The 22,747-nt window shown below is 33.7% G+C and overlaps 6 protein-coding genes across 6 annotated transcripts; 2 read left to right on the top strand and 4 right to left on the bottom strand.

The window, feature by feature from the left end:
- Positions 1–181: 181 nt before the first annotated feature.
- MONOS_12641 (uncharacterized protein) lies at positions 182–4,657 on the top strand (the record flags this gene model as incomplete). The annotated part of the gene is made up of 11 exons (XM_067865277.1): positions 182–293; positions 390–512; positions 573–683; positions 764–945; positions 1,024–1,143; positions 1,290–1,343; positions 1,566–1,688; positions 1,804–1,875; positions 2,077–2,348; positions 2,550–2,759; positions 2,925–4,657. 11 exons carry the CDS (start codon positions 182–184, stop codon positions 4,084–4,086), a joined length of 2,541 nt encoding a protein of 846 aa, XP_067727955.1. The 3' UTR covers positions 4,087–4,657.
- A 52-nt stretch (positions 4,658–4,709) lies between these two features.
- Positions 4,710–7,580, bottom strand: MONOS_12642 (putative endoplasmin). The gene is made up of 2 exons (XM_067865278.1): positions 7,514–7,580; positions 4,710–7,464 (listed from the first exon to the last, which is right to left on the bottom strand). Exons 1-2 carry the CDS (start codon positions 7,567–7,569, stop codon positions 4,992–4,994), a joined length of 2,529 nt encoding a protein of 842 aa, XP_067727954.1. The 5' UTR covers positions 7,570–7,580; the 3' UTR covers positions 4,710–4,991.
- A 3,349-nt stretch (positions 7,581–10,929) lies between these two features.
- On the bottom strand, positions 10,930–11,445 carry MONOS_12643 (uncharacterized protein; the record flags this gene model as incomplete). Its single annotated transcript, XM_067865279.1, has 1 exon — positions 10,930–11,445. One exon carries the CDS (start codon positions 11,443–11,445, stop codon positions 10,930–10,932), a length of 516 nt encoding a protein of 171 aa, XP_067727953.1.
- A 105-nt stretch (positions 11,446–11,550) lies between these two features.
- MONOS_12644 (uncharacterized protein) lies at positions 11,551–11,948 on the bottom strand (the record flags this gene model as incomplete). The annotated part of the gene is made up of 2 exons (XM_067865280.1): positions 11,551–11,742; positions 11,811–11,948. 2 exons carry the CDS (start codon positions 11,946–11,948, stop codon positions 11,551–11,553), a joined length of 330 nt encoding a protein of 109 aa, XP_067727952.1.
- Positions 11,949–18,527: 6,579 nt separating this feature from the next.
- Positions 18,528–20,563, top strand: MONOS_12645 (uncharacterized protein). Its single transcript, XM_067865281.1, has 5 exons — positions 18,528–18,644; positions 18,699–18,850; positions 18,992–19,019; positions 19,087–19,577; positions 19,637–20,563. The coding sequence occupies exons 2-5, from the start codon at positions 18,836–18,838 to the stop codon at positions 20,399–20,401; spliced, it is 1,299 nt and encodes a 432-aa protein (XP_067727951.1). The 5' UTR covers positions 18,528–18,644; positions 18,699–18,835; the 3' UTR covers positions 20,402–20,563.
- A 563-nt stretch (positions 20,564–21,126) lies between these two features.
- MONOS_17550 (uncharacterized protein) lies at positions 21,127–22,018 on the bottom strand (the record flags this gene model as incomplete). The annotated part of the gene is made up of 3 exons (XM_067870481.1): positions 21,127–21,333; positions 21,626–21,892; positions 21,950–22,018. 3 exons carry the CDS (start codon positions 22,016–22,018, stop codon positions 21,127–21,129), a joined length of 543 nt encoding a protein of 180 aa, XP_067727950.1.
- Positions 22,019–22,747: the final 729 nt, after the last annotated feature.

The raw sequence follows: 22,747 nt of genomic DNA, 5'->3' as shown, positions 1-22,747 counted from the left end.
TTTTTGAAATACAAGAAAATTTTCAAATAAAAAATTTGCGTTTCTAAAATACTTGATGGTAAACATGATCTCTCAAAACGATAACGATACAATATTTGTTGAAAAGATGTTTCGTAGTTTTCATACTTTATTTACAAAAGAATTCTCGAATTGAGTGTGGTTTATATTCACCCTTTATTAAATGTCGTTATCAAAAACCAGACGCAGTTCAAAATCCCAGACCCTCTGCAATTTGGACAATTTCGATGAACGAGCTTCTGGAGTTCTTTTTTCTCCACGATCCGTTCTTGCAAGTATTAATCACTAATGAATTTGTTATAATGAGTTATATATTGTTTTATATAAATATATTTATTTATTAAATATTAATCATGAACTTGGAATAAAAGTGAGTAGAGAAGGAATAACAGCAAATGAACTTGTGTATAAGCCAGTGGAAAGTTTTGATGATGGATCTGGAGTCCGAGAATTCGCAGAAAAGAAATACAAGCATTATGAGTCACGAAGAAAAGGTTATAATATTTTTACAAATAGTAACAAATTTAAACGTTAAATGTAATGATATTTAACAGGAAAGCTCGAGCTCTTGCGCGAAGTTAGACAAATGATAATTGATGAAGAACAATCAAGATCAACAACAGTTCAAAATACTGGCCGAAGTGATAAGCAACTTGAACTTGAAAGTTTGTTTTTATATGATTGTTTTAATTTTTTTATTGTTTGTTCATTCTTCTTTTATAAAATTGAAAACGACCCTTTCCAGAACAACGCTTGGAGAAGGCCAGACAAAGAAGGGAATTTGAGATGCAAAAATTGATTGAACAAAACAAACAATACACAGAAAAGGAAGCAGAAGAACAGAGAAAGGCAGAAGAAGCGAAGAAGGAAGCAGAAAGACAACGAATAATTGCAATGAAAGAAAGAAAGAAAGCATTAGAAGAAGCTGTTTGCAAAAAGAAGCATTTCCAAAAACATTTATGATTCAATGACATTCCTTTTATACACTTTTATTTTAATTCCTAGAATCGACTTGAAAAGCAAAGACTTGAAGAAGAGCGAAAAGAGAAAAAGAGATTGAAAGCAGAGGCCGAGAGAAAAAGGAAGGAAGACGAAGAACAAAAAGAAAGAGAAAGACAACGCGAGGTGTGGTTCATGTGACATGTGAATATATTAATAATAAATTTTTTGAATGCAATTATGTTTCTTATTTTTGTTATTACTTTGTTCTTTGAAATCTAACATTAATTTCATTCGATATATTTTCACATGCTTCTTTTTTTCTCTAACAGGAAGAATTGAGAAGATATCGCAAAGAACAGACTCAAAAGCAGCTTGAACGCTTCGTATGATTGCGTTGCTTTTCATTTATAAAAGAATTTTTCTTTTTTTATTTTTTTAATTATTAAATTTCTTATTAAATTGACATATTCAATGAAAAAATGAACGTTGTATAAATTTAATCTAACATTTTTAAAATATTCTATGACATATTTTTTCCTTATGCTTAATATTTGCACATTTTTTCCCCGTAATTTTTAAAACAAATCTCTTTAATGATTATTCAGTATCGAGGACTTGAGCGAGTAGAGGAAGGCCAAAAGCAGAAAGAACTTGAACTTAAACGCCAACTTCAAGAAAAGGAAGAAAAAGAACAAGAGAGGCAGAGAAAATTAAAGGAGCAAGAAGAAGTTTGTTTTATTTGAATGATTTTTTGTGATTTAATTGTCTATTCGTTCAATAATTTAATGATATTTCATTTTTACCTTTTTGATTTTTGAATATTGACATTTATTTTTTATTCAGCGCCGACAAGCAGAAGTTGAAGAAATGAGAAGGCAACAGAGGGAGAGAGTGGAAAGAGCAAAGCTAAAGGAGGTATGATGCTCGTTTCAAAAATGTCTTGTGAGGAATTTTAATTGAAATGAAAAGAAGAACTATTTTTATGATATTTTTTAGTGATTTACTTTTGTGTTTCACAGTAAAAAAAAAATTTCTTTGTGCACATTTTTTAATAATACTTTTCTTTGCGTATTAATTTTCTTATATTTTCTCTATTTTGCATTTTTTTTTTTTAAGGAGGAGATAGCGCGAGAAAAACAGCGCAAGCAGAAAGAGCAGATTCAGAAAGCAGAAGAGCAAATGGAGGCGCTGCGACGCCGGAGAGAAGAAGAAAAACGCGAAGCCGAGCGAAGAGCCGAGCGAAAACAGAGAGAGCTGGAAGAGGCGTTTAGAAGGATGCAGGAGATGAACGAGGAGAGGAGGCGGATGGCAATCCAGAAGCAGAAAGAGGCTGATGAGAGGATGAGGGAACTGAAGGAAAGACAGGAGGAGGAAGAACGAAGGAAGAGGTAATTTTTTTTTCTGAGTGATTTTGTGTTTTAGTGGAGTTGATGTCATGTTTAATGAATTGCAGTTTCACATATTTATATTTGTGATTTTTTTTCTCCCTTTTATTCAAATTTTATTTGCCTTTGATTATTTCTTTTTTTTTTTTTTTCGTTTGTGGATGTTTTATTCATTATAACCTTGATCATTTACTATTAATTCAGAGAAGAAGAGGAAGAAGCGAAGCGACGTCGTGACAACACACTGAAAAAGATGTATGAGATTGAAGAGCAGAAGAAGCAGCAGCGGCAGAAGGAGATGGATGAGCATGAGCAAAGAAGACTCGAAGCAGAAGAGCAGAAGAGATTGGAGAGAATGAGAAAGATGCTGGACGAGAAGCTGAAAGAAGAAGACAAGCAGGAAGCGATTCAACGGTGTGGTGGTTGATTTGTTGTATTTGATGATATTATTGCATTTTTTGTATAATTTACAATTGCTTTTATCTTTTCTATTCTTTTCATTTTTTATCCTATTTGAATTCATTTTTTTTTATTTAATTTTTTTTTTTCTTTGCGATTTTCCTTTTTTAAACAATGCAGAAGCCAACGTGTGCAGGAATTCCTGCGGCAGCAGCATCTTCAGAAGCTCCTCGAGGAAGAGAGGAAGACGAAGGAGTTTCTGGATGAGAGGCAGCGAATAATGAAAGAGCGTCGGCAGTTTGCCAAGGAAGCGGAAGTCGAAAAAGAGCGGATGAACTGGCTGATGTACCAGATGAAAGTGACCAACAAACTCGACCCGACGCTTCTGGAGACGATGGGCAACACCAAAAAGAGCAGGACAACAGGCAGCAACGGCTCGATTGGGAGAAAGAGGCCAGCCACTTCGCTTTCCCGCTCAGCATCAGAAAAGGGGAGGAAGCGAAGAGAGAGCTACAGCTCGGGGGCTGAGCAGAATGCAGAGGAAGAGAACGAATATGGCGAGAGCATTGCAGAGGCTGGTGAAAGGCCTCAGCTGAAGGAGAGATCGAAAAGTGTGGCTGGGAATTACACAGCCACTCGCTCTGGCTCTTCTTCTTCTTCGACTTCAAAAACTGGAAAGACTAATTCATCTGGAAAAGTGCAAAGAAAGACATCTGCAACGTCAAATTCAGCTGCTGGTGCTTCCTCTTCTTCCTCGAAAACAAAAGCCAAAGACGAAAAATTAAACTCAGCACGCTCAACAACATCGATGTCATCTCAAAGTTCGAAGCCGCGAACGGTTAAGCGAGCCGCCTCGTCTGCTTCAAACAAGTCTTCGGGCAGCAGAGCGCAGGAAAAGAGAGAAAAGGAAGAGCGAGAAAGTCCCTATTACAGTGGGAAAGGGCAGACTTCCAGTGCATCTTCTGCTCACAAGGAGAAAGCAAGCTCAAGGACTCAGTCGTCACAAGGCGTGGGAGAAGGAGAAAGTGAAGATAACAAAAGCAAAACTGGTCGTACTAGCCAAAAGCAGAAGCCGAAAATAGTGGAAAGTGGAGAAGGAGAGAAAAAGAAAGAGAAAGAAAGCATTGAAACGGAACAGACTGAAGAGAATGTGAGCAATTCGCAACGATTAGAAGAGGACGATAGATGTGATTCACAGGCGGAGCATGCAGAAGAAGATGCCAGACAGAAAGGAGAAGAAAAAGTGTTGGAGGAGACCGCAGAAAACGAGCCAGAGATGTCGAAGATTCAAAGTGTGAGAGAAGAAGAAGCAATTGATGATGTAACATATCGTCGCCAATAAAAAAAGCAGGACTTCTATCTTTCTGAAAATGCTTTAGAGTGAATGTTTATTGATTCGTTTATTCTTTAAGAAAAGCAAATTTTTTAAATTGAAACTCGAAATTTCTTTGCTTCGTTCTCTCGCATTTTCCATCCTATTCTTTTATTAACGACTGAATATGTCCATTTAATAATGGACTTGTTCTTCAAATTTTCTCTTCTCCGACTGGCTCATTTCGTTAGCCATTCATCTGCAACTGCCTTTGCATTCAATACACAAAGCACAATTGTCTCGGATAGTATTTGTCCGAAGCATTTAATGAAGAGAAACGTCAAATTGAAGAGAATTTTTCACTTTTTAACATTTTGCACACTTCATTATGTTTCTTGCTTAGTCACTTTTTCTCTTATTTATATTTTATTTATTTATTTTCAATATGAAATCTTTGTATTTCCTATACATTTCTTTTCATCCTTGCTAAACCTGGTATTTTTCTCAATGACCTGCACTTTCGTTACACGTTTTTATTTTCTTCTGCCAATACAGCAGATAGTGATAGAGAAAGTTCAATAATTATATCCAAAATCTTTCAGTGGTAGCAACATCGCTTCTTTGTTAAACAAGGAAAAAAAAGAAAGAGCATATTTTTCATTTTCACGCAAATGTTCCATATATTAAACACACTAAAAGTTGCATCATGTGTTTGAAGAATACGAGAAAGAAAGGATGGCGCAAAGCGCAAAATAAAATAACACATATGAATGATTTAGAAAGTCAAAGTTAACAAATGTCAAACAATAGATAAGAAAAATATAGCAAACAGAAGAAGGGTGAGTCAAAACGTTTAAATAAACTTCATTAAAATACATGTATTCATTGGTTCTTTTCATGTATGTACTCAATGTCCTTTGAGTTAAATTTTAAATCTAATCATCGTCATCATCATCGCCTCTTCCTCTGCGTTTACGTTTTGCCTCTTCTTCCTTTCGCTTTCTGTCTTTCTCCATTTGCCTCCGACGTTTTTCTCTTTTAGCCTTTCTTTCAGCAAGCTCACGATCGCGTTTATCATCAATATCCTCGACGTGCAACTCCTTGAAGTATTCCTCATCGGCTTTAGTTGGTCCAACACCCTTCTCCAATTCTTGGAACAATTCTTCCTGTTCATCCAAAGGCTTATCTTCAGCAAATTCTGACTCGTCGATTGAATCTTCAGATAATCCAGCTTCTCTTGCCAGGCGACGCTTCTCTTCGCGCAATTTGCGTCTCTTCTCTGCTTTCTCTGCTCTCAAAGCGGCCAGTTCTTCTTCTTCTTCCTGCTGTCTCATCTTCTCGAAATCGAACATAAAGTCATCTGGCATAACTGGTGCGTGAGGCAGTCCAGTCATCTTTGTCATGATCTCAAACACGTGATCAGCATATACGGTGGCATCTTCAATGTGATACCCATTATCTAACATAGCTGTCTCAAACATCATTCTTCCAAGTTTCTCCAATTTCTCCTGATCGCGTTTGTCCTTTGCGGTTTGAAGAGCATAATTCATTCTTTTAATCAAATCGCTTCTTGGATTAAGCTCAAGAACTTTCTTCTCTTCGTATTGAGCTTTTTGGTTTAATCTTTCCTCTTGTGCTCTGATCATTTCAGCTAACTGTGGTGACACAGAGCCTTCAGCAGATGAAAGAACGCATGGTGAAGTTGTATCAACTGCTAATCTAGTTGAAATTTCAACGCGTGTAACATTTGATTTCAGCAACTTCTTAAACCAGTTTGTCAATGGTCTGAATTCTTTCTTCCATTCCTTCAATCTTTGTTTCTCTTTATCTGATTCGGCTTTATTCGAATTTGATTGGGTGATTGACTCGAACGGGCGGCCATCGTACGTTCGCATCTCTTTTGCCATAGCCTCATCAATTGTTTCAGGGAAGAACAACACTTCATATCCCTTCTTCTTTAATGGAATCAAAAACGGCGACTTTGTGATTGTTGTAACTGTTGGATCTCCAGCGATGTAATAAATGTATTTTTGATCTGGCTTCATGTTTGCAATGTAATCATCAAGTGAAATTGGATATTCTTCGTGCTCCGTTGTGTTGAATCGAAGCAATTTTGCCAATTTTTTCCTGTTGTCATGATCTTCAATGCATCCAATCTTAATTTGTGAACCAAAGTCACGATAGAACGTAAGATATGGATCTTCGTCTTCTTCGCTATCTTTGCTGCGTTCCGCAATCTCGTTCATCATTTGGATAATTTTTCTCACAATTTTTCTTGCAATCATACGCATGGCCTTTGTTTCTTGGAGCATTTCTCGAGACACATTAAGTGGCAAATCTTCTGAATCAACAACACCACGCACAAAGTTAAGATAGCGAGGCAAAAAGTTCTCCAGCTGCTCGGTGATCAGTACACGATGGATGTACAATCTGATGTGAGTAAATCTACGATCATTCGCAGCAAATCCAAGTTTTGGAATTGATCCTGGAATAAACAGGATAGACTTAAAATCGCAATCAATCGTTTGATGGAAATGGGTCCAGATCCTTGGATCTTCTGCAAATTCTGGAGCGATAGTGTGGAAGAAAGCAATGTAATCACCGTCTGCAATTTCTTCATTTGGATCTCTCAGCCAAATTGCTGGCTCTAAGTTTACATGTTCGTATTCATATACTGGTTCAACATATTCCAAATCTGGCTCTGGATTATCTTCATCATCATCTGATGCAGATCTGTAGTTCTTATCTTCTTGCTCAACTCGAAGGAAAATTGGGAAATCAATAAATTGTGAATACTTCATGATAATATCTCTGACTCTTGTAGTATTCGCATATTGAATTTCTTTTTCTTTCAAGAACAGTTTAACTTTTGTTCCTCGATGAAGATTTTCTCCTTTTGTGTCTTCTTCCACTGTAAACGAAGATGTACCTGTACTTGTCCAAATATTCTGTGTGCTGTTATGCCTCTTAGATGTAACAACCACTTTATCTGCAACAAGATAGCTTGAATAAAACCCAACACCAAATTGTCCAATCAGGTCAGCATCCATCGTACCATTTGCAACAGCCTCGAAGAATTTGAATGTTCCAGAATGAGCAACGGTACCAAGATTCTGGATAAGTTCATCTTTATCCATACCAATACCTGTATCGATAATTGTAAGTGTTTCTTCATCTTCATCTGGGATCACAGTGATCTCCAATTTGGCCATATCTCCTTCTCCAAGAACTTCAGGGTTCACTTGTGACTCAATCTTAACTTTATTTAGTGCATCAGCACAGTTAGAAATTAACTCTCGCAAGAAAATTTCTTTATTTGAGTAAAGAGAGTTCACGATCAGCTTCATCAATCGAGAGATATCAGCCGAAAATTCAATTGAAGTAACGTCAGAGGACTCCTTAACTTCACTGTTAAAAATATAAAGTATATTGAAAATGATAATATTTAATTGCAAACCTCCCCTCGCTCATAACCATCCCCAGCATTGCAACAATCAAAAACAATCGCTTCATTTCCAACAAAATGTTTGATCAAAACCATTATATCCACTTTCATGATCACGTTGCAAAGAAAATAATTAATCATTTTCACATTTAAAATAAAAGTAAAATTTGTGAAAGTTAAGTTTTAATGTGTGGAACAAAAAAATAGACCAATTCATAACTTTTATAAAAATAAAGAAAAAAATAGAGAAATGTTTTGTTTTTTCTTATTGATAATCTTTTGTTTTCAATTTTAATACACAATTGGGTCATTATTTTTGAAATCATAACTTTTTTCGCGATGTTATTTTCTTAAAGTTTGTTTGTTGTTGGTAAGAGATTTTGTATTCCGACGAAAAACTCATCACAACTTCTTAAAAAACAAATGAAAATCCTTATATGGGTGATTTTTTTTGAAATCATAAAAAATTCCGAAGTTTGATCAAAAATTAATTTCATTAAGGGTTGCTTAAAAAAGAAAAATGAAAGAGGTGATCATTCAAACATATTGCTTTATATATGGTTGTTGTTGTTTATAAATTAATTTAAATTTGTTTCTTATTGTTTTAATTTCTTATTTTGAAAAAAAAATAAAAAAGCATTGAAAATTTCGAAAATAAATTTTACAGAACAAAACAAATGTTTACAGGTTTGAAAAACATAAAAACAATAATAACAATACGTAATCAATCAATTTTTAATATGAAAATAAGATTTATGATGTATTGAAAAAGGATAAAATAAGAAAAGTTGAAATCGATAAATATTTAGTGAAACCAATCAATTTTCAAGTGTTTCATCATCTGAATCGCTGACCTACCTTTTCAATAGCCTTATCTCATCCAAATGCGTCAATTTCTAGATCTTCTGTTAAATTTTGAGATTTGCGTTTTCTCTTTTATTTATTCTTTCAAATTTTTAAACGTCCTGTTTTTCGTAATAAATTATAATCTCCAATTTCCTTCCCAATACCTTCACCCTGGGCACTTTTCGTTTGAATTCGCTCTCCCAATTCGATGTTAAGTCTGCCCAACGAAATATCCAGCTTTCATTCATTTTCATTCATTTCCGCCTCCTGCCATGAAAGAAACACAAAAACAGTCAACAGGCTAATATTCATATAAATAAAAAAAAAATAAATACCAGACTGCTCATCGACTGTTTTTTTCCAGAATGCATATTTCCACAGCCATCATCATTCAAAAACTCAATCTCTTCATTTCAGCACCAGAATGGTTGAATACAGCACGGAATGCATCTTCACAAAATATATCGTGTATCTCACAGAAGGGTTTTCTCAGCCCATACACATTGTGATTGATGTGCAGAGGTGTTTTTTCTGTTTTTGGCATGATCATCTCCTTTAATAATATTCTCAACAATCCAAAGAATTATATCTCGTTTATCTCATCAACACTATGCATAGGAGAGATATGGGGCAGAGAAGAGATGGAAGAATATTTTTTGTGGCAGGGGGTGGGAGTTGAGTATATTTTTGAATGTTAATATTTCGAGAGGGGTTTTTGAATGAAAGAAATTCTGAGACAAAGGGGGTGGAGAAGAGCAAGTGGAGATTTGTAGAGGAAAATGTAGTAAATATATATGGAAGTGACTGGGGATGATGAGGAAGGTGTTTATTTTTGATGGGAGATATGGAATTTGAAAAAAAGGAAAAGAGGGTGAAAGCCGATGAGAAGAGGGATATTGCGAAATGTTAGATCGAAGAGGGGTAACTTTTATGAGAGGAGAAGAATATTTCATGGAAGAGAATGAAAAAGATGAAGAAAAGGAAGGGAATTGATATTTTCAGAGAAGTTTGTGAGCTGAGCGGAAGAGGAAAAATGGAAAGGAAAAGAAATTGAGAAATATCTTCATTTTTTGTTTCTCACTGAAGGGCAGAACAATTGCAAAAATTCAGTCAACGAACTGAGAATACTATTTTTCATCAACCAATTTCCTTTTGCCTTTTTCAAATATTGTGATAACGATTGTTAGCTCTTTCAAAAATCAATTCATCAAATTCAATATAAGGTCCAATCAACGAATTCAAACAAATTATTTTCTACTTCACAAAATCAATTCGACTAGTTTCACATTTCTCCATAGCCTCGTCTTCTTTTCTTTCTTCTTCTTCTTCTGTGATATTTAAGCTCACTTCGTATTATATCATTCCATCTTTTTTCCAACGAACTTCAACTGTTCAATCAGCTGTTCGATTTTACCAGCCATGAATTATTTCATTCACTTTTCCTGCTCTCAACGTCATCATCGCTGTCGATTTGTTTGTTGGATTGCAGGATATGCATCGAAACTGTTTTCATCTTCCGCAGAAGCACATTCAACTCTGCGTCAGAGCTTCATACGGCTTCCGCGCTCAGGTTGTGCTGAACGGAGAGAATGAAGTGAATGGGCATTGCATGAGAAATATCAGTCGAAGGGAGAAGGAGCTCCCAGGCACATTTCGTTTATATTCTCGCTTTGAAACATCACCAATGAGCGATTATTGAGAAGCGCGTATTCAAATGGAAGATGCAAGAAAGCTGATTTCATTAGAAAAATGAGCGTGGAGCAGAGCAAAGGGAGGCAACAGGAAGAGCCAAAGATAAAGATGAAGACGAAAAAGAAAGACAAGTTTTTTACTCATTTTAAAATGAAGCTTTCGACACAAAAGTTGCACAGGCAGCAACGGAAAGAAATGTGAAGGGGAAGAGAAGAAGGAGGTGATGATGAAGATGAACATCCGCAGACATTTTTTATTGGTTCGACAGCATATTCTCATATGCCCAGCTGCACACTCAAGCAGTACATCCTCTTCAGCAATTGCTTCCACTTCTTTATCTTGCTTGCACCGCATCCAATTGTTTGTCTCTCCTGTTCTTGATACGCACCACCAAAGCTGCTCACTCAGTCGCCTCTTGCCACTGACCTCTGTTCACTCCCACAGAAATCCATCTGTAAATCCAGCTCAATCTTTGTTACTGCATCTCCTTGTCATTCTATTTCCTCCTTCTTCTTCTCCTCATCAATTTCCACCTTCTCGCTTCAACCTCAAGAAACTGTGCCAATACCTCGTGCGATTCTCGGGAAGAACAGACAATCCAATACGTATGTGTTTACGAGCAGCATCGCGTCAGCAACGAGGGATGCGCTTGATATGCAGAGCTCTTGCTGAACAGGGCAGCATATGTGGCTCGCTAGGGGATTCCTGTGGTTGGTGAGGAAGAAGGAAGACAACGGAGAGGAGATGGATTTGGCAGACATTCGAAAGGCTTAGTATGAATGTTTTTCAAAAGAGAAATTGAAATGAACTTTTACGAAGAATAAGCCCGTTAAGACACTATCAACGTTTTGTTTTGATTTTCCACCTGAAATTGAAAATCATAGAATGATTTAACAACAAATTATTGAAACGCTATTCACTTTCTCAGCATTTTCATTTTCTGACTCGTCATCTTCAATCACTTCTCCTTCTTTTCCTTCTCCTTCTCCTTCTTCTTTTTCTTCTTCTTTTTCTTCTTCTTTTTCTTCTTCTTTTTCTTCTTCTTTTTCTTCTTCTTTTTCTTCTTCTTCTTCTTCCTCTTCCTCTTCCTTTTCCAAATCATTCTCCAAATCAATGAAACCACCCTCTCTCCTTGACTCCTCATTCATCCCCAAATCATTCGTAGACATTTCCACCTGTTCCTCATCTTTCCCCACATTTTCTTCTCTTCCATCTGAAGCTATACTCAAAGATCCATCTGCTGCTTCTTTTTCTGCTCTTGATATCTCCTGTTGGATGCCATCAGATGGAGAAGAACTGCACACTTCTGGTTCCACTGAATGCTGCTTGTCTGCGCCAGCCTCAACCTCTGCCTTCACAAACCTCAGCCCACTCAGCCCAAGCGCCTTCACAATCAACGGCGCCATCGCTTCTTCCAGCTTCCCCTGGTTCTCTTTGATTCTCTCCACAAACTATTTGTGCGCTGTCGGATGCCTGCCTTTCTCCTCATTCCCATCACCTCCCTCTTTGTTTCACCTTTCTCCTTCCTCTGCCTCTTCGAGTTCCTCCAGCTCTGCCAGCGCAATCGCTGCTGGCAACAGAACCACATCCTCCATCCTCAGCCCCACCGCAGACAGCCCCTTCTCCACAATCTCCCCCACTTCACACACTGCAACCCCTCGCCCCATCACTTCGTCGTCCAGCTTCACCACCACACGCATCGACTATTGCGATCGCCATATTTGCAGTGAAGGGTCAAACTGATCGTAGATCGAAATGAACGCATTCATACAGCCGACACAAAATTTTGCTTTCCCTCTGGCTTCGTTCCCACAGACGCTGCAAGCCACAGAAGCTGCGCCACCAGCGGAACCAAAAGCATCACCGAAAGCCCCACATAGTAGGCACACACAACACCCCCATCCAGCATAGTCAGCTGTATCGTTCTAAATCTCTCAAAGCGTCCACAGCGCTCTCAGAAACAGCTTCTTGTGTTTGCATTTTCTTCAGCTGCCTCTTGACGTCTTCCATATCTGCAACATATGTTATGACGCAGCCACCGCCGAGGCAATCGAAGGGTCAATCACAGGCTCCGACGAAGATGATAATGATTTATTATCTCCTACCGCCTTCTTCTCTTCACTTCTCAGCCTCCGGAATGGTAAAGTTGATCAGCGTGCTGCTCCAATTGAAGAAGACGAAGAAGAAAGAAGAATGAATAGAGGAAATGGAAGAAGAGCATCTGTCAAAGTTCGAGAATATTTTAGATTTTCCTTTATTCAAAGCGAATATTCCAAAAGAGAAGAGTGAAGATGTGTCCAAAATCTGATAAATCCGCACATTTTGAGAGAAAATTGAAAGATCTGCCTGTTTCCAACTCTTCCCCAGCATTTCCATGTTCCTATCTGTTTGTCACTTTCAGTTGAATAAAGAGCCTATAATATTTCCATTATATTTATTAGCAAATACACTTTTTCCTTCATCTTCTTTTTCTTCTGCAAAATTATATTCTTCATCTTCCTCTTCACTTCACTTCACCCTCTCTTTCCCCACCTACACATCCACCATCGCCTTCCCCTCTTCTCTCCTTCCTCCTCCTCCTCTTTTTCGTTTTCATCTTTTTCATCCTCATCCTCGTCTTCATCTTCCTCATCTTCCTCGACATTATCGTCGTTATCATCATCTTCTTCTTTATCTTCTTTATCTTCTTCTTCTTCTTTCGGTAACCTCTTCGACCACACAGAACTGGCTGATCTTTTTATCAAGAAAATCATTCAACTCAAGAAGTTTGCTGGTTTCTGTGCATCAAGATGTCGCTGCTCATGTTACAGCTGGACTTGTTGAAGGAGTTATGTGAGAGGGTGTTTGTGGGGGAGGTGAGATAGAATATGCTGAGGTTGTTTAAGATGAGACTGGTGATGAAGGTGTGGTTGAGGAAGAGGGAGCTGACTGAGAAGAGAAGATACAAAAAAAATGAACGAAGCGAATTCAAAGAAAAAGCGGTACAAGATCGATTTTTCGTATGAGAAGCGATAAATTGTGTTATGAAAGATTAATGAGGAAAATATTGGAGTAAAAGAAGACGATATGGGCAACATTTTCATATGGGGAATTTTGATGAAGTGGAGCAGAAACTGAAAAAAGACGGGCAACGGATGGGGAGGAATGCCTGAATATCATTTCATAAGAATAATTAGGAAAGAAAAGTTGAGATTGACTCTTTGATAATTATCCGTTGCTGTTTCCCATCCATGAAATTCATTATCTTTTTAAGTCATCGAAATGGACAACTGGAACAGGAATTTGGTTATGATGTTTCAGATCAATAAATATAAAACACATTGAATACAATTTAGAATAAATCGATTATATGAATTTATATCTATCTATTTAATTTAAAATATATTATTTTGTTCAACAAGTTATGAAACTTGTCATTATATTTTGAAATTTTTTTATTCATTTATTTATATTTTGTTAATTCTTATAAAAATCAATCAAAAAATTCTTTTTCACCAAAAGTATAAAAAAGTTATGTTTTTTTTTCAATAAATAGGGTGATTTTTTTATCCGGACAATTTTTTTTATCCGGACATTTTTTTTTATTGGCGTTTCTCAATAAATAAAAACTGAAAATAGAAATAGCATATTGAACCAGGTTTGAATATGTATTAAACGTTCATACGAAAAAAATTTTTTGTCAATTTTTGTTTTTGATGAAGATCTTGGGAATTTTTAATTTATTTTTGATCATTTGTTTTGTCCATTTTGGACTATCTTTCTTTTTTTGTTTATTTATAACTACAAGGCCATGAAACACACACAATGAAGTTTAATTATTCCAAATGTTTTATGTTTTTTCCTATTTTTTCAGGAGTTTTTCGCATTTCATCGTTTTTGACTAAAATCATGAAAAACTGAAAATTTCTAATCTGTTGTTGTATTTTACGACTAATATTACAACATGCCATGTTAAAGAGATTAAAATACATTACATATTTCATTTGTTAGTCATATTAAATTGAAACAAAAATGATATGAACAAATATGTTTATATCAAAAATTGATTGATACAGCTGCTGTTACAATATTTCACAAAGTATTGACCAAATAAAGATATCGTTTAAGAATTATTCTTTTTAATGCGCATCACTTTAAATATCAACTAATCATAGTATCGCTAAGAATTTTCAGTTTTTCATGATTTTAGTCAAAAACGATGAAATGCGAAAAACTCCTGAAAAAATAGGAAAAAACATAAAACATTTGGAATAATAAAACTTCATTGTGTGTGTTTCATGGCCTTGTAGTTATAAATAAACAAAAAAAGAAAGATAGTCCAAAATGGACAAAACAAATGATCAAAAATAAATTAAAAATTCCCAAGATCTTCATCAAAAACAAAAATTGACAAAAAATTTTTTTCGTATGAACGTTTAATACATATTCAAACCTGGTTCAATATGCTATTTCTATTTTCAGTTTTTATTTATTGAGAAACGCCAATAAAAAAAAATGTCCGGATAAAAAAAATTGTCCGGATAAAAAAACCACTCTATATAAAATAAATATATATTATAGAAATAAATGCTAAATACATGCAAAAAATCATTTTAACTCTTTGATCAAAAATTACCAAAATAGAATTCATTTTTACGATTTTTGATCTTTTTTTATGAAGTCAAAAAAAATCACCCATATAAAGATGAAGATGTCTTTTATCAGTCTTTTCACTTTTCAATGATCATAAATTTATATTTAAGGGAAATTTTTGAACCGAAATTTTTGAATGAAAATATATGATTACAAAAATAATCACCCAATTATTATTTATATTTTTCTGTTATGAAGCAACCACGAATCGTTGTATTTTTGAAAAACATCGCTTAATGGAAACGTTGTCTTTTATTTGGCACATTATTTTTGCATTTGTGAAAAAACAACAATTATTTTCAAACCTTTTCTTTTATCATATTCACAATAAGTCTGATGTAATGTGACAAAAAAATGCAGAACAAAAATTATAGAAAAATGAAATAAATATTGTATAAATCAGTGAGAAACAAAGTTCAAACAAATACGATTTTGCATCATTTGCAATTTATTCCACAGAAAAATTATTCTTCGGTGACATGACAAGTAATAATATCATATGTCTGTCACTAAAAATTACTAAATTGAAATAAAAATAAAAATAAAAATAAAAATAAAAATAAAAATAAAAATAAAAATAAAAATAAAAATAAAAATAAAAATAAAAATAAAAATAAAAATAAAAATAAAAATAAAAATAAAAATAAAAATAAAAATAAAAATAAAAATAAAAATAAAAATAAAAATAAAAATAAAAATAAAAATAAAAATAAAAATAAAAATAAAAATAAAAATAAAAATAAAAATAAATTCAATCAACGATAAAAAAAACTTTTTAAGATTTATTAAGCACTTTGGAAAATATTCGTTGATTGCATCTGAAATATCAATCAATACTCCTTTTGTCATTGAAGGTCTATGACTGTCAATGACAAATTGTAACAAAAAAATATCAACTAACATTTCCTGTCAAAAAAACACATATTGAAAGCAAGAGCATCAAATTTGAAATTTTGATTTTTTCATTATAATAAGAATTGTTACGCCAAATATAATTCAAAGCGGGTGATTATTTTTGAAAACAAATTTTTTCATTTATAATTTTCGGTTTATAAATTTCACTTAAATACGGATATCGCACAAAATACCGGACATCGCACAAAATACCGGACAAGATCGATATCTCAATAACCGCAAGAGGAATAATCCTGTTGATTTTCCTCAAAATATATCTCACCAATACAAACTCAACTGATAAACGAAACTTTCATAGGAGTTTCATTTGTGCTCAGAATAAAATATTATTTAAATCTCGGAGAAACTCAAAATCCTATTTCTCCGAGATTTTAAAAAATTAATTTTTTCTGAGCACAAATAAAGCTGAAGTGAAGTATTGTTTTTCAAATGAGTTTGTATTGGTGAGATATATTTTGAGGAAAATACAATTCTCTTAGAAATGAATATCATTCGAGATTTTTGTTTTCGTGACAGAGAAATTTGGTGAGTGGAAACAGATATTTGTTCGAAATAAGTAATTTTTATTCTATTTGAAAATCAAACAAAAGAAACTTTTCAAAAAAAAAAAATAGACATTTAATTTAGAGTTGAGCCATTGAGTGTCATGACCTTCTGCACCGATGAAAATAATGGAATAACTTTTGACAGGTGGATGTTTGGAGAAGCATTCACTAAGTTTGGATCGATTTGATGCAATTGAATAGGAAAAAAAAATTGTCTTGAATTTTTTACAAAAGTTTGGATTCTCCCTATACGATAGTTGAAAAAATGCAGATAAGATTTGTTGAAAATTTTCTGTTGCTGTTGAAAATGGAAAGAATGAAGAGAATATTTTGATTAATATTGTTTTTCTGGAGAAACAGATATCAACATTTGAATTAAAATTGGAAAGGGATTCAAAATTGGTTTGAAAGGCTATATGTCTAAATTTTTTTGCAAAGTTCCTTTTGTTTAATTTTCAAATTAGATAAAAATTTCATATTTCGATCACATTTCTGTTACCATTCATCAAATTTCACTGTCATGAAAGAAAAAACTTGTGAGTGTCATTATTTCCATTTTTGTTAAGTTTCAAGAGAGAGAACAGAAATTTGAAAAAAATATGAAATTTTTTCTGTATTTGAAAATTAAACGAAAGGAACTTTTCAAAAAAATTTACCCATATGGGGGAAAATATGGACTTTCAAGCTTTTAATGCACAATGCACCAAAAAATTCTTTGACTTATTACATTATTAAACTTTACCAGATTACAAAATAATTTTGATTTTCATAACTGTAAACAAACATCATGGTTGTGATCACAAAATGTTTTGTGACTTCACATGTATTTCAAAAAATAAACCCATTTTTTTTCTAAATTTTTGATTACAAAAAAGTCAATGAAAAATGCATAATTTATCAATGTAAATGCCTGAAGTCAAATATTTTGTCCCATATGGATAATTTTATTGAATTTTTGTATTTTTTGTATTTTATTGCAAAAAGTAAAAGTCAAGGAAGAACGAATAATTGGATGAATTTAAAGATGAAAATTGGGAGATGTGCTTGGAATGAAAAGAGAAAGAGGGATAGAAATTAAGTGAAAAAAAAAAATAATTATTTGACTTTCTTCAACAACCAGAAGAAAAGGAGAGGAATGAGAGGAATTAGAAAATGAGTGGGCGAATGAAGAAGATATTCACATTCACCAGAAGAAGACAAACTAACAAAAAGAAGATGAAGAATAAAAAGAATAAACTTCATTGAGCCAGCTTCATTATGTTGTTGGTTGGCTTTTCCTTCCACAATTTGCAAATGGATATGATTTCATTCAACTTCATTCCATTTTATTCAATTTCTTTCATTTCATTTTCATCATCTTTCTTTCTTTCTTTCTTTCTTTCTCTTTTATTAATATCATTCCACTTCTATCTCATTTTTTCCATCATCATCTTCATCTTCCAATTCTTCTTCACCTAGCACCTTCACCAACACCATCACATCCTTTTCATTCTCTTTCATCTTCTCCCTTCTCCTTCGGCGAGTTGACTGAGCGAAATGTTCGTCTGAATGAAGATGACGGTTCTGGGAGTGTTTGCAGGGCTGCTTAACAGCTAGTCGATTTGGGTTGAATGTGGAGCATGTTTCATTTGGTGTCAGCAGCCATTCACAGCCGCTTTTTTGGAAGAGAGGAGGAGGGAGGGATAAGATGATGAGGATGTTGTTGTTGTAGTCGTCGTTGAAAACAAACTTCGAATGATAATTTCTTCTTCTTCTTCTTCTTCTTCTTCTTCTTTTTTTTTTTTTTTTTACTCAAAATGGCTGTTCCTTCGAAGAATGAAATCCAGATGCAATCGGGCAGAATGTTGTTCGATTGCCAACAAATATTCGATTATATGTTTGTATCTTCGATGCCATTTCTCCACTCTTTTGAAGCAAAAGCGGAATCAGAAATAGAATTTCGTAGCTTTCCATGTCTGCCTGGCGCATTCACAGAAACATGAGAACTTTGAAAATAAAATTGACATTTTGGGGTTCTCCTTTTTTCCATTGAATTGTTGCTATTTTTTGTGATTATATCTTTCACTTGATATTGCCAGCCACTTTCCTTGCCAAAAAAATACCACAAACTGTTCCACTGCCTTATGCTCCCAAATGCTATGTAACATTGTGCAGATTTTGTCCTTCACAGAATTCCATCCATAAATCTTCATTCAATAAAACTTCAGTAGAATTTGTTTTCATCTCTTGTTCCAAATGAATATCATGCATCTTGCATAACTTCATTTATTTCCCAATGGCTATATAATAATCTGCTCCATTCTCATCGTATTGCTCTCCAAAGCGGAGATTGGCCATTTCAACAATAACTCATATTCCTGCACTTTCGAAAGGATACAGACGGAAATATCTTCACAATCAATTGAACAATAAAAATTACATACATTATGCCTTTTTGTGTTATTGATGAAATTGTTGCATTCCCCTTGGCCATCTAATTGACTAAAATCATCAGGCAAAATTCCAAAAATATTGTATTCCACTATTTCTTGTTGTTATCACAGGAAATAATTTTTCTTGTTCGGCAGGTAATGTTCACTCACGGTTTTCTCATTCTGTGAATGGATAATTCCGTTCTTTCAAATCTGAAGATCATTGAATCCATTACAAATAAAGATTAATAATAAAGCGTTGTTTTCTCCATAATCCTTTGTAAAAAACATAAATGCTTAAAAATGCAGTATGAACGCACATTTTTAAAGGCATTTTGAGTTTTTATCTATCATAAACTTCTTCTATCCAAATATATGCTTATTCGATAAAAACGGTAAAATGACATGTCATTCATGTTCATTTTTTCTTTAAAAAAATGAAATTATAGGAGATGGACAACATAAAAAAGTTCACAGGCTTGCATTCGTTGTTGTATTTGAATTCTCATTTATTTCTATTATTTATTTCTATTTTTTATTAAAGAATTGTTTTGCGAACTGGAGCATTGCACGAAAATTGGTCAGAAACAAAAAATCATTGAAATGAATGAAATAATTGATGAAATGAATATGGAAGAATTTGAATCCATTTTCACAACAGAACTGTTCAACAAAATGCTCGAAATGATTGAAGAAGATAAAGTGTCGATTTACAACGCAATTTGGTTGCTGAAGTATATTATGTATTACGAACTCACAGGAGATACGAGCGAAATTGCTCTTCGTTTTTCTTTTCTGCGTGATAAATTCGAAAAGATGATTATTGATGAAAATGAGAAGAAAAAAGAAAAGGATGAAAAGCTCCTGGTTGATCTCTGCGAATGCTATATTTCTACAACAAATCACATCTCGCCTGACTTGACTTCAATTTGTATTCCTAACCTTCTGAAAGTTGCATTGAAGAAAGAAGAAAATGGGAAAGTTAGAAAAGAAGTGGAAATGGCTTTGATGGCATTGTGTAATCTTGAATATCTCGTATGAGTAGTTCATTTTCATTTTTGATTGAATGTTTTTCCCCAATCTTTTTTTGTCAGTCTATCAAAAAAGATCTGTATTTGAATGAGATCAAAGAAATCATCGAATATCATCAGGAGCATTGCAATCTGACTCAGCTTGCTTATCAGTCTGCTTGGCAAATTTTGATTAGCAGACTTTACAGCAATGGATCGTTGGAAAAAATTATTGTCAGTGAACTGCATTTTGCAAGAAAGGCAACAAGAGAATTGGAAGAGTCGAAAAGATGCATTGATTGGAAGAGAAAAGAAGGAGAGGAAAGAGGAAAAGAAATTGAAGAGGAGATTGTTTCATTGAGATGGCTGCATGTATTGAATCTTTTTTTTCGCTGTTGTCAATTGTGGAATGAAGAATTTATTGGGCTTATTCGTAGCATTGTTCAGATTTATCGAGCATCAAGGAGCAATTACAGAGATATTTGCAATTTTTGCATTTGTTTACTTAAAGTGATATCGATCAGAAAGATTGCAGAAATTGAAGACTTGCTGAAAAGTGGAGCTGTTGATGCAGTTTTGGAGGAGATTCAGCGGCAAACAATAGATGGCAATATTACATGTGAAAGCTCTCTTATCTTTTTGAATATTTCAAGAAGATTGAAAGAAAAGAAGAAAGATGAAACGGAAGAAATGAAAAGAAAAACAACAAAAAGGAAAGTGTTTGAAAAGTTGGAAGAAGAGGGATATGAAGATATCATCGCAAGCCTTCATGAAGTTTTTAGTTTTCTAAGAAGAAGATTTCAACGTGCATTATCGTTGGATGTTTCAGATTATTTTGTAAATACCTAACAAATTATAATATTACAAATATTGTAATTCAAATTAGTTTTTTTATTTTTTTATTTTTTTTCACAATTCAACAAAAAATTTTCTGTTTTTTTGTCAAATATTAAATTTTTTATTCCACTTCATTTTTGATGAAATGAAGTTTAAAAATAGAATTAAAATGATCTCCATTTTCTTCTTATCTTTTTTTAAATTCTTCACCATATGAGTTTCATCTTCAAAGCAGTTTCATGAAAATGAAATAAATATAGGCAAGTTTGTTCTACATCTCTTATTGATTCTCTTTTCTGATCTTTTGAGAAGCCTTTTGAAACACCGACTTCTTTCCTTTTTTTCTGCTAGATCTTTTTTTTTAACTTTAAGAAGAGAGAATTAAATTCAATGAGAAAAAAGTTTATTTTTTGGAGGAATACGAAGTTAAATGGAAATGAAGTATTTTTTCTTCATTTGCAGGCCGATTTTCACTTCTCAACCCTGAATTTTCAACTTTGTCTTCTTCGTCTTCTTCATTATCTTTCTCATCTATCTCTTCTTTCTCTTCTTTTTTGATGAATAAAGTATTTTGAAAAAAATATGTTTTTCATTATTTTTTTTTCCGATTGAACAACATCATCAATTCACAAAGAACAATAGATATTTCGATCTTTTCTTTTTTTTTCCATTTTGTGAAATGATGAAAATAGAAAAAGAAAAAATATGCACTGCAAAATTCAACTCATTTTAATTCACTAAACATTCACAAAATATTCAGAAATATTATATGGTAATCCACAGTCATATCTATCGTTTAGAACGTCAAATATTATAAGAAGGCTAGTGATGATATCTTCATATCCTTCTTCTTCCATCCATTCAAATATCTCCATTTTCATTATCTTTCTTTCCGCTTCTTCATTTTCATCCTTCCCCTCTTCTTTCAGTCTTTCTTGAATAGTCTGAAAAAAAAAACAAGCAATAACACATCAAAAAGTGATTTAATGTGAAATGCAGAATCTCCTCCAAAACAGAACCAACAGCACCACTTTTCAACAAGTCTTCAACTTCCACAACTCTATTTTCTGCTGCATTTCCCAAGGAGGAAATGCACTTGTAACTAATTTCTTCATTATTCACTTTTGCTGCTCGATATACCTGAGCAATGCTGTTGATGAGCTCAATAAATTCTTCATGATGCAATGGACAACAGTGAAAATAAATCTTCAATGTATCGAGCCATCTCATCAATACCAATTCTTCTTTCGTTTCTTTTCCTATTTTCTCTCTTTCTTTTTTCTTCCAATTCACAAATTTTGACAGCTCTTCCAGTTCTGTTGCAGCCTCTCTCGGAAAATGAAGTTCATTCACAATAACTATTTCCAAGTCTTTATCTCTGAAAAACCTGTCAATTAAAAACTGCCAAGCTGATTGATAGGCAAGATGTGTCAGATTGTGATTTTCGTGATGATATTCAATGATTTCTTTGATAGCGCCCAAATACAGTTCTTTTGGAACTTTCTGATAAAATAGATTATAAATAATACTACAACAAAAAGGAAATCGAAATTCTCACACATTATCTCCAATGCTGCTCAAAGCAAGCAAAACCGTTTCCACTTCCTTTTGTGCTTCTTTGTTTTCCATTTTGCTCAATGCAGATTTCAAAAGGTGATGAACGCATACATAAGTTATTTCTTTTGACGAATTTTGAAATATATAACGTAACATGAGATAGCATTCACAAAGTCCAACAAGAAGATTTTCATTTCTCCCTTCTTTTTCCCTCTTTTCATCGAATATCATCCTTCTTAATTCATTGTATAACGAAGAATTTTCAAAGTTTCGATTCCATGTATTTTTTCAATGCATTGAAATACCCCATATGTTTCAATAACGAAATGGTATTTTCCAATGACATTTTCTCTTCTTCAATCATTTTGCTGATTCTGTTGAACAGATCTGTTGTCAAAATAGAATAGCATTGCACATTATCCATTTCTTCCATTACCATTGGTGGAAAACCCGGTAAGTAGTGGAAAACCCGGTAGTTGTAAGTCATTATTGTCAGTTTTTTCAACGTAAAAGTTGTCTCAATTCATTTTAAATACTTATATTTTCCTTTTAGTAAGATTTTTGTGGGTACAAAAATTTATGCTTGTAAAAAAATTGTGTGTGATTTGAATTAGAAAATTATTTTTAATATTTGATCATAACCATAAAGATGTAAAAAGCAAGCGGAAAGCTCAGCTACAGCTTAGGAGAGAGGTTTGTAATAAAATATTTCAAGTGGCTCTTGATTACATTTATATTTCTTTAGATTTGCAACAAGAATTTTTGAGACTATGCATGCATGGCATATATTCTGATTGTGGT

Source organism: Monocercomonoides exilis (assembly GCF_001643675.1).
Source record: "Monocercomonoides exilis strain PA203 chromosome Unknown scaffold21-1407046, whole genome shotgun sequence".
NCBI classification, from domain to species: Eukaryota; Preaxostyla; order Oxymonadida; family Polymastigidae; genus Monocercomonoides; species Monocercomonoides exilis.
This window is presented reverse-complemented; position numbering and strand designations above follow the sequence as displayed.

What these genes read in the sequence shown, in the direction of transcription:
- MONOS_12645 (XM_067865281.1), top strand. An exon ending in CAACATAAAAAAGTTCACAG is followed by an intron (nt 19,020 to 19,086) that starts GCTTGCATTCGT and finishes TTTTTATTAAAG; the next exon opens with AATTGTTTTGCGAACTGGAG. An exon ending in TGTGTAATCTTGAATATCTC is followed by an intron (nt 19,578 to 19,636) that starts GTATGAGTAGTT and finishes TTTTTTTGTCAG; the next exon opens with TCTATCAAAAAAGATCTGTA.
- MONOS_12642 (XM_067865278.1), bottom strand. Translation starts at nt 7,569, where the DNA reads ATGAAGCGATTGTTTTTGATTGTTGCAATGCTGGGGATGGTTATGAGC. An exon ending in ATGGTTATGAGCGAGGGGAG is followed by an intron (nt 7,465 to 7,513) that starts GTTTGCAATTAA and finishes TATTTTTAACAG; the next exon opens with TGAAGTTAAGGAGTCCTCTG.